Source organism: Aethalodelphis obliquidens, unplaced genomic scaffold (assembly GCF_003676395.1).
Source record: "Aethalodelphis obliquidens isolate GAN/ISIS:26980383/991018 unplaced genomic scaffold, ASM367639v1 scaffold48, whole genome shotgun sequence".
Classification (NCBI taxonomy): domain Eukaryota; kingdom Metazoa; phylum Chordata; class Mammalia; order Artiodactyla; family Delphinidae; genus Aethalodelphis; species Aethalodelphis obliquidens.
This window is the reverse complement of record NW_020837992.1, coordinates 3,866,476-3,877,688: the sequence shown is the minus strand read 5'-3', so window position 1 is coordinate 3,877,688 and position 11,213 is coordinate 3,866,476. Positions and strand designations below refer to the sequence as shown.

At 37.2% G+C, this 11,213-nt stretch overlaps 1 protein-coding gene across 1 annotated transcript in view; it reads right to left on the bottom strand.

The window, feature by feature from the left end:
* Positions 1-8,583, bottom strand: part of C4BPA (complement component 4 binding protein alpha) — a 33,959-nt gene extending 25,376 nt beyond the window's left edge. The window contains exons 1-3 of the mRNA XM_027082862.1: positions 7,807-8,583; positions 6,642-6,827; positions 5,846-5,945 (exon numbers count right to left, since the gene is read on the bottom strand). Of these exons, the coding sequence (XP_026938663.1) occupies positions 5,846-5,945; positions 6,642-6,827; positions 7,807-7,924 (404 nt within the window). The 5' untranslated portion in view covers positions 7,925-8,583. The remainder of the gene's footprint in view (positions 1-5,845; positions 5,946-6,641; positions 6,828-7,806) is intronic.
* Between the last annotated feature and the right edge of the window lie 2,630 nt (positions 8,584-11,213).

Below are 11,213 nucleotides of genomic sequence, written 5' to 3'. Positions count from 1 at the left end.
ATATATATATATATATATATATATATATATATATATAAAAAATGTTAGAATATTTAATGGACGAAAAGACCCAATTTAAAATAGCAAAAATAAAATGCCTAGGTTTAAACACTTCAAGAAATGCAAAATCTATGTTAAGATAATGTTGAAACATTCCTGAAGAAACAAGAGAAAAACACTAAAATGAATGGGGCAGAACATGCCACCCCAAAATAGGCCACTTTGGCATCAGGATTATTTTCAGCTAAAGACACCTGAAAATCAGCAGATGCAAGAAGAGGTTCCTGACCTCCCCTTTTCTTCCTGAAAGCAGATCAAACTCCCAAGTGAAAGATGCCTTTTCTATACCAGGAGGAAAGAACATTTTTGTCACCAGAGATGGAGTATTGATTTCACAGAGAAATCTGTACTGAAGGCCTTGTTAAAAATAATGCTTATCTCCCTTTAGCCTCCCTATATATTTTGATACTTTTCCACAACTACTATTCTTTCACCAATTTAATATAGAAGCACTTAGGCCTAACCACTTTGAGGTTCTTCATTTTCCTGTGAAGGCTCCCATGTACGTAAAAGTAAGATTGATATACTTTTCTCCTATTAATCTATGTTAATTTAATTCTCAAGCCTAGCCAGAGACCCTAAGAGGGCAAAGGGAAAGTTTTCCCTTCCCTACAGTAACATATTCTTGTCTAGGGAGACTCAACATTAAAAAAAAAAAAAAAAAAAAAATCGGGCTTCCCTGGTGGCGCAGTGGCTGGGAGTCCGCCTGCCGATGCAGCGGACACGAGTTCGTGCCCCGGTCTGGGAAGATCCCACATGCCGCGGAGCGGCTGGGCGTGTGAGCCATGGCTGCTGAGCCTGCGCGTCCGGAGCCTGTGCTCCGCAATGGGAGAGGCCACAAGAGTGAGAGGCCCGTGTACTGCAAAAAAAAAAAAAAACTATTCTCCTAAAATTAAGTTAAAAGCTAATCCAACACTGATTTTTTTTCTTTTATTCTAATTTAATTTAATCTACTTTTTATACAGCAGGTTCTTATTAGTTATCCATTTTATACATATTAGTGTATATATGTCAATCCTAATCTCCCAATTCATCACACTACCACCACCCCCGACCAGTTTCCCCCCTTGGTATCCATACGTTTGTTCTCTACATCTGTGTCTCTATTTCTGCCCTGCAAACCAGTTCATCTATACCATTTTTCTAGGTTCCACATATATGCATTAATAAGTGATATTAGTTTTTCTCTTTCTGACTTATTTCACTCTGTATGACAGTCTCTAGGTTCATCCATGCCTCTACAAATGACCCACTTTTGTTCCTTTTTATGGCTGAGTAATATTCCATTGTATATATGTACCACATCTTCTTTATCCATTCATCTGTTGATGGGCATTTAGGTTGCTTCCATGACCTGGCTATTGTAAATAGTGCTGCAATGAACACTGGGGTGCATATGTCTTTATGAATTATGGTATTCTCTGGGTATATGCCCAGTAGTGGGATTGCTGGGTCATATGGTAATTCTATTTTTAGTTTTTTATGGAAGCTCCATAATGTTCTCCATAGTGGCTGTATCAATTTACATTCCCACAAACAGTGCAAGAGGGTTCCCTTTTCTCCACACCATCTCCAGCATTTCTTGTTGGCAGATTTTCTGATGATGCCCATTCTAACTGGTGTGAGGTGATACTTCATTGTAGTTTTGATTTGGATTTCTCTAATAATTAGTGATGCTGAGCAGCTTTTCATGTGCTTCTCGGCCATCTGTATGTCCTCTTTGGAGAAGTGTCTATTTACGTCTTCTGCCACTTTTTTTATTGGGTTGTTTGTTTTTTTAATATTGAACTGCATGAGCTGTTTACATATTTTGGAGATTAATCCTTTGTCTGTTGATTCGTTTGTAAATATTTTCTCCCATTCTGAGGGTTGTCTTTTTGTCTTGATTATGGTTTCCTTTGCTGTGCAAAAGCTTTGAAGTTTCATAGGTCCCATTTGTTTATTTTTGTTTTTATTTCCATTTCTCTAGGAGGTGGATCAAAAAAGATCTTGCTGTGATTTATGTCAAAGAGTGTTCTTCCTATGTTTTCCTATAAGAGTTTTATAGTGTCTGGTCCCACATTTAGGTCTCAAATCCATTTTGAGTTTATTTTTGTGTATGGTGTTAGGGAGTGTTCTAATTTCATTCTTTTACATGTAGCTGTCCAGTTTTCTCAGCACCACTTATTGAAGAGGCTGTCCTTTCTCCACTGTACATTACTGCCTCCTTTGTCATAGATTAGTTGACCATGGGTGCGTGGGTTTATCTCTGGGCTTTCTATCCTCTTCCATTGATCAATATTTCGGTTTTTGTGCCAGTACCATATTGTCTTGATCACTGCAGCTTTGTAATATAGTCTAAAGTCAGGGAGTCTGATTCCTCCAGCTCCATTTTTTTCCCTCAAGATTGCTTTGACTGTTCAGGGTCTTTTGTGTCTCCATACAAATTTTAAGACTTTTTGTTCTAGTTCTGTAAAAAATGCCATTGGTAATTTGATAGGAATTGCACTAAATCTGTAGATTGCTTTGGGTAGTACAGTCATCTTCACAATATTGATTCTTCCAATCCAAGAACATGGTATATCTCTCCATCTGTTGGTATCATCTTTAATTTCTTTCATCAGTGTCTTATAGATTTCTGCATACAGATCTTTTGTCTCCCGAGGTAGGTTTATTCCTAGGTATTTTATTCTTTTTGTTGTAATGGTAAATGGGATTTTTTCCTTAATTTCTCTTTCTGATTTTTCATCATAAGTGTATAGGAATGCAAGGGATTACTGTGCATTAATTTTGTATCTTGCAAACTTACCAAATTCATTGATTAGCTCTAGAAGTTTTCTGGTGGCATCTTTAGGGTTCTCTATGTAGAGTATCATGTCATCTGCAAACAGTGGCAGTTTTACTTCTTCTTTTCCAATTTGTATTCCTTTTACTTCTTTTCCTTCTCTGATTGCCGTGGCTAGGACTTCCAAAACTATGTTGAATAATAGTGGCGAGAGTGGACATCCTTGTCTATTTCTGACCTTCTAGGAAATGCTTTCAGTTTTTCACCATTGAGAATGATGTTTGCTGTGAGTTTGTCATATATGGCTTTTATTATGTTGAGGTAGGTTCCCTCTATGCCCACTTTCTGGAGAGTTTTTATCATAAATGGGTGTTAAATTTTGTCAAAAGCTTTTTCTGCATCTATTGAGATGATCATATGGTTTTTCTTCTTCAGTTTGTTAATATGGTGTATCACATTGATTGATTTTCATATATTGAAGAATCCTTGTATCCCTGAGATAAATCCCACTTGGTCGTGGTGTATGATCCTTTTAATGTGTTGTTGGATTCTGTTTGCTAGTATCTTGTTGAGAATTTTTGCATCTATATTCATCAGTGACATTAGTTTGTAATTTTCTTTTTTTGTAGTATTTTTGTCTGGTTTGGTTATCAGGGTGATGGTGGCCTCATAGAATGAGTTTGGGAGTGTTCCTTCCTCTGCAGGTTTTTGGAAGAGTTTGAGAAGGATGGGTGTTAGCTCTTCTCTAAATGTTTGATAGAATTCATCTGTGAAACCATCTGGTCCTGGACTTTTGTTTGTTGGAAGATTTTTAATCATAGTTTCAATTTCAGTGCTTGTGATTGGTCTGTTCATATTTTCTATTTCTTCCTGGTTCAGTCTTGGAAGTTTATACCTTTCTAAGAATTTGTCCATTTCTTCCAGGTTGTCCATTTTATTGGCATAGAGTTGCTTGTAGTAGTCTCTTAGGATGCTTTGTATTTCTGCGGTGTCTGTTGTAACTTCTCCTTTTTCATTTCTAATTTTATTGATTTGAGTCCTCTCCCTCTTTTTCTTGATGAGCCTGGCTAATGGTTTATCAATTTAGTTTATCTTCTCAAAGAACCAGCTTTTAGTTTTATTGATCCTTGCTATTGTTTTCTTTGTTCTATATCATTTTTTCTGCTCTGATCTTTATTTCTTTTCTTCTGCTAACTTTGGGTTCTGTTTGTTCTTCTTTCTCTAGCTCCTTTAGGTGTAATGTTAGACTGTTTATTTGAAATTTTTCTTGTTTCTTGATGTAGGCTTGTATTGCTATAAGCTTCCCTCTTAGAACTGCTTTTGCTGCATCCCACAGGTTTTGGATCGTTGTGTTTTCATTGTCATTGGTCTCTGGGTATTTTTTGATTTCCTCTTTGATGTCTTCAGTGATCTCTTGGCTATTTAGCAATGTATTGTTTAGCCTCCATGTCCAACACTGATTTTTAAATATGCCTAACCTTAAAGTTCACATAGAAAAATATACAAATACATATTGTCAGGAAAATCCTAGAAAAGAAAGGTAATAAGATAGGACTACCCATATTATTATTAAACTATATTATAAAACATCAGTAAGTAGATGACTGTGAAATGTGTATATTAATGTATAGGCAAAACAACAGCATTGAATAGAAAGTCCAGAAATAAACCCAGATATATATAAGAATTTCATATAGTATCAAAAAACACTCTCCTATCAGTAAATTGAAGATAGACTTTTTAATAAATAATGTAGGATAATAGGAAAGCCATAGGGAAAAATACAGACTGGGACATGTACCTCATACCGTATACTCTGTAATGACTCCAAATGGATCAAAGCTTTAAATATTAATAAATATGAAAGCATAAAAAGTAGTAGAAGAAATCTAGGCAAATAGTTCAAAATCTTGTATTTGGGAAGACCTTTTAAATTAAGACCTGAAATTCAGAAGCCTTTTTAAAAGGAAGACTGATAAATTTGACAACATAAAGAAATTTCTCTTCAAGAAAAAACGTACCAAAGCCAAGTCAAAAGAAAACTAATATACTTGAGGGAAAAGTTGCAGCTCATATCAGAAACAAGGTCTAAACCCTAATACACATAGATTCATGTGAATATGTGTATGTATATAGCTTAGAAATTAAGAATAAAATGGTCAACAGGTTAATAGAAAAAAGAGGCAAAGTACATGCCAAGTAATTCACAAATATTTATTCACAATAAGTGTAAACATCTCTTGAACATATTAAAATATGCTCAATTTTACTCAGAATAAGTGAAGTATACATTTAAACTATAGTAAGATTTCATTGTTACCTCCAAAATAGGAAATTTTTCAAAATTTTTACAAGGTTTGAAAGTTTGACAGCACACTTAGTTGGAAAGTTTATGGAGAGACAGACATTTGTATACTCTGTAAAACCATGTTACTCCTACAGAGAGCAATTTGGAAATAACTTTCAAATTTTCAAATATATGTATTCTTTGACCCAGGAGTCCCATCTTGGGAATTTACCCTACAGATATGACTTATATGTACAAGGTTATGTATTAGAGCATAGTTTAGAACAGCAAAAGATTGGAAATATTCATGGATCCATCAAAGAGATTATTAATCCATGATACATCACACAATAAAATTCTATGCAGTTGTAAAAGGGAATTAATGAGAGACCTCTCTATGCACAAACATAGAGATATCTCCTGTTTATATTGGTAAGTAAAAAATAAAGCAAGATTCAAAAACTACTTTTCTTATTGGAAAGGTGCAAAATAAAAATATATACTAATTTCTTAGCTTGTATATGTAAAAGTAAACACTGAAAAGGTACATAAGAAGCCAGTAAAGGTGGATCCCTGTTTAAGGATGGAAAGGAATGGTGCAATGGCAATGGACTGGAAGTGAGAATTCTCAATGTATTCCTTTTTACATCTTTTTTTAATATATGAATACATTAGCTATTTTTTAAAAATTAATTTAAAAGAAAAGTATCGTCTCTAGCTTGCCTCTCACTCACCCTTCTGAACAGCTGAATTCTATTTGTGATCCAAAAGAGTAACCTGTCTTAGCTGTCACTTGCCCGTTAAGTAATTCTCCTGGGTTTCCGCATCGTTTCTCTGAGAGAAAAATTAAAATGATGATTAGTGATTACATGTACTCATGGATATGGCATTAGAAAAGAGAGCTGATGGATCACTGTGGTAATAAAGTCTATGGCCCAGGATTTAACACACTGACCAGGGAGCTAAGCTCCATTCTACATCTCCAGTGTGTACTTTGAACTTAAGCCACTCAAAATGCATGTCCTTGGTCACAAAAGAAACAAAAAAAGTATAGATTGTGTGTGTATACCCCTACTACTGGAAAAACATCACAGAATTTATTCTCAACTAAGTGAATCATAGCATCTTCTTCCAAACACAACATATATTTGGGGTGAGGTTTCTTTGAAAACTGCATTGCCATTTTCTAGCAACATAACTTTTTATAATTTTATAGAGTGAATCTAGTTTTCAACGTACTAAAATTGAATTTGTAGTTCACTTCCAAAAAAAATTTCTTACTGAATATATTGTAAAGGATAGACATTTTCCAATGCAACTAGGTGGCTCCCAATTTTTTTGTTTTATTCATTTGTTTGTTTATGTTTTTCAAAAAGTGGCACACATGTGTACATTGAAATCAGTAACTGACAAACCGAATTGTTTCTTAGTGACCCAAGACACTCATTTGCATTCATAAAGCTTAGTTCCTGAGATAAATTTGCAAAGAAGTAAAAAGCACAAATAAGAAAAATAAATGTTCATACTTACTGACACAGAATTCCCTGTATTTCCAACTGCCTGTTGAGTCACAGGTAACACCATGACTTCTTGAACTTGTCCTACTGTAGCCAGGGCGGCAGCTGTATTTCAGAGTAGTTCCAGTTTCGAACTCTGTCTCATTCAACTCATTTATTGGAGAAGCAAATTGTAAATAAGGTGGAGGACCACAATTGCCTGGACACCAAAATGACAAAACACCAAAAGTTATAGCTTGGGACACAGCATCTTAAAATTTCAGTAGCATTACTTTAGAGCAGGAACCATTCTTTTCTCCTCTAATCAAGAAAAATAGTAACTCCTATTATCCCCACTGTTCAGTGAATCCAGTGAATAATTAGTAATACATGTTTGTTGATTAATGACAATGATCCTGATAAAAGCCATAAATTTTTCACCCCTTCTCTCCTGTAAATAAGATGATTTAACTTAAAAGGATGGCAGACATGATTTCATCAGCCTATCAGTTTCCCCATATCTGCTGACTCAGATATATCCATGCAAATCCAGAAGTCCTACAATTTCCTTCAACAGAAACATTATTTCATTAATAATAACATTATGTAACATAGGTTGACTCAGGGAACAGAAACTGGGTGGCTGGGAGAAGGATGAGAATAACATTTCTCATTTGTACTCTTTTGTACCCTTTGGATTTTGAGTGATCTGAAGGGAGACGTATAGAGCCCTTGAAGCATAAAAATCTTCATCCTGCTTTGCCTGCAAGAATGAAATATAGGGCTGATTTACCTTTCAGGAGCCACAGTAGAATAATATACTTCCCCTGTCCATTCTGGATAAACCCACAGACAGTGAAGATTGTTTAGTCAGGCTGACAGATAATACAGATTTGTTTCAAGTCTTGGTTGGGGACAAATAGTTTTGGAAATTCCTGGAGAAGAAATTCTAACGGAAAATGTCTATAAAATGGACTCTTTTATGGGTAAAGCAAACTCCCCTTATATTCTAAATAATTCCAAATCCCCTTAAGTTCAGAATTCCAAGTAAATTCCAAACTTCTGATCAAATAAACCCTTTGTTGCTGAAGCTGGATTTCTGCTAAAAGCTTAATCAGTTCTCCGCTAGTCTTGAAAGTGAATGAGTAGATGATCTTGAATGTTTGTTGACAATCTGAACTTGTCTCCCTATTACTCACCAAGAACAGTAGCCAACAGAGCAGCAACCAAGGTCACTTGGAACAGAATTGGATCAGTGACTCTCCAGGGCCCAGAGAAAGGCCAAGATGCCATTGTCCCCTTTCTATGAAGGATCATAACTGGAGCTCTCTGTTGCTTCGCTGACACTTTTCTGCTGAAAGAACTCAATTTAATAAACAATCATTGAATTCCTGTTTGTCATAAAGCACTAGGATCAATACTATGGGATCCATGTCTTGAAGAAATTACAGCCTAGAGTGAAAGAAAAGATAGGCGCATAAATGTTACAACACAAAACAGTGGGTGTTAACCTCTGCAGAAGCACTCTGCTCTTAAGAGAGATTAATTCCAAGTGGAGAGATGGTAGGTGGCTGAATCTGAGTCAGGTATGCTGTAAATGTTAGAAAATGGATGCAGGGCAAATTGGGGGAGCAGTAGATAACACTACAATTTGGCTGCAAAGTAAGGTGTTGGAGATGGTTAAGTAGGAGGCAGCTCATAGGTGTGTCTGAATGGGTTGTAAGGGCCAAGGTTAGGAACTTATGGACACTATTCTTTCGGGAGTAAGAGCCATTGTTTGTTGTTTAGATTTTGGTTTTGCTTTATTTGTTTTTAATATGTCCTTAGAGTGACACATTATTGTGCTTTAAGATCACTAGAGTGGATGCATACATGATAGATTGAAGTGAACAGAGAGGAGAAATGGACGGGTTGATTAAGAAGACAATTGTGATTGGCCAGGTGAGCCACAAAGATGATCTGACCAAGGAAACAGCAGAGGAGTTAGAGAAAAGGAAACAAATGTAAAACAAAACAAAACAGGACTTGCCTGGTGGCGCAGTGGTTAAGAATCCTCCTGCCAACACAGGGGACACGGACTAGATCCCTGGTCCAGGAAGATCCCACATGCCACAGAGCAACTAAGCCCGTGCATCACAACTACTGAGCCCATGCTCTAGAGCCTGCGAGCCATAACTACTGAGCCCGTGTGCCACAACTACGGAAGCCCGTGTGCCTACAGCCCATGCTCCACAACAAGAGAAGCCACCACAATGAGAAGCCTGCACACCACAAAGAAGAGTAGCCCCCACTTGCCGCAACTAGAGAAAGCCCACACGCAGCAACAAAGACCAAATGCAGCCAAAAATATTTTTTTAATTAAAATAATAATAGTTCAAAAAAATGTTTTAAAGCAGAAAATGATAAGATAGAGAAAAAGAGTTGGATCAGTATGTATAACATTGGGAGTTCCTCATGACAACTGTCAACCAAGGCAATAAACCAAGCAATTTGCAGTTTTGGAAAAAAATCGTTTTATCTATAGATATAGATATATGTAGATATATATAGATATATAAACAAAAATAAAAATATATGGGACAAATGTACTTTCATTACTTAATCAGACTATTTAAAGACATATTTAAAGCAAAATCATGAAGGATGTTTTTCTCTTCACCACACTCCTGTTCCCATTGGAAATAAACAGTATACCTTAAATTTACATTAGAAATAGTCTCTGTCCTCAAAGGAATATATGAAGTTAAGTCCCAATGAAATACTAAACTTCATCTTTTATTCTGATATTTCTGTTAGATCCACACGATTCTTACGCTCCACATGTGTCCATAATTCATACTAATTGCATATCCATTTAGATAAAGGGAGTCCCCTCAATATTTCCCTCAAAGATGTTTCTGTCCCAAACTGAGGGGAAAAAAGTTCATAGTGGCCCTTCACACTATGTGTAGGGCCCCAACTTCTTCATTGAGCAAGGACTCATCTAAACTTATCTTTCTAAAACTCAGTTCTCACATTCAGTCCTCCACCTGCTGTCAGTTGTGGGCAACTCCACCCCACGTACATCCTATCCCATGAGCTCTGGACACGGCCACTTGAACAATTCCACCAAAAAATAAGTTTAACCTGTTGAACAATTTATCAAATACGTTGGTTACTAAAAATATGTTTGCAGAATTTGTACTGAATGAATTGAGAAGAGCCAGGACCAGGGTTCTGAGCCCCTTTCTTGTTTCCCCCTCTCTCTTTTCCTAATACCTCCATCCTGATCTCTAGTCTCTACTCCTTCTGTGCTAGCAGTCTCATGAGACTGGAGACAGTTGCAGGTAACAAAAATACTGAAAATGCTGCTTCAAAGAACATATTCATTCGCTATGTTCAAAAAGAATATTTATAATCATTGAATGTATTCAAAATGAATATATCTTAGAACAACATTAAGTAAATTGATAATGTGATAAATTCAACAGATCGATTTCAGTGAACTGATCCTTCAGGAATGGGCATTCACCAAACTGGTTTCCAATGATTAACTTTTTAGTTATAATCCAGCTGGTCTGGACACCCTGGATCCCTGACATTTCCAAACACTTTCTTACCTCCTACCCCTGCCCGTATCATCTTCCCTCTCACACTTTCCTCTTTAATTCCTACTTATTGTAGCCATCCCTTCTCCAATGTCCCCTCCTATCCTCCAGACCAGACTCTAACTTCCAATTACAATTGAGTGTTTATAACTCTGATTCTGACTTGGCTTAACTGACATCTGAAGTCTGTCTTCCCCACTGGACCATAAGTTCCTTGAAGTCAGAAGGTGGGCTCTTAATCATGCCCTACATGGTACCTAGCGCCGTGCCTCATTCAAAGTGCTCAATAAATGTTTGTTGAATTTACACTCAAAAGCACCTAGTGCTAAAATATGTTTTAAAGAAAAATAACACTGTTCCATATCTATTCTTACAGTGTTTGCTGTGTCAAGGTCAGATTTTAGCTGATTTTTAAAAAAGGCACATCTTGGGCTTCCCTGGTGGCGCAGTGGTTGAGAGTCCGCCTGCCGATGCAGGGGACACGGGTTCGTGCCCCGGTCCGGGAAGATCCCACATACCGCGGAGCGGCTGGGCCTGTGAGCCATGGCCGCTGAGTCTGTGCATCCGGAGCCTGTGCTCCGCAACGGGAGAGGCCACAACAGTGAGAGGCCCGAGTACGGCAAAAAAAAAAAAAAAAAAAAAAAGGCACATCTTAATAAGAACAGACCCTAGCGATTTTACTCTCGGCTATTTCCCATCCTTAACCCGAAGTTATCATATCATCAACCATAAAACATAGGATAGTAAGGAGGGAAGGAATAAACAAACACCACACGTTATGACAGGAGCGAAAAGGCAGCCACACGTACAGACCCTACCTTGCGGTGAGGGATTTACATCACGCATCTTGTAACAGGGCCACAGACACAGTGCTGGGGACACAGCAGGATAGTGTGTGGCCAGACCCTGGGCATGGAATCAGACCCAGGCCACGTAGGTTCAAATCTGGTTCCACCACATGGGAACTGTGTACCCATGGGCAAGATACTCAGCCCTCTGAGCTCCTCTAAGCTTCAACT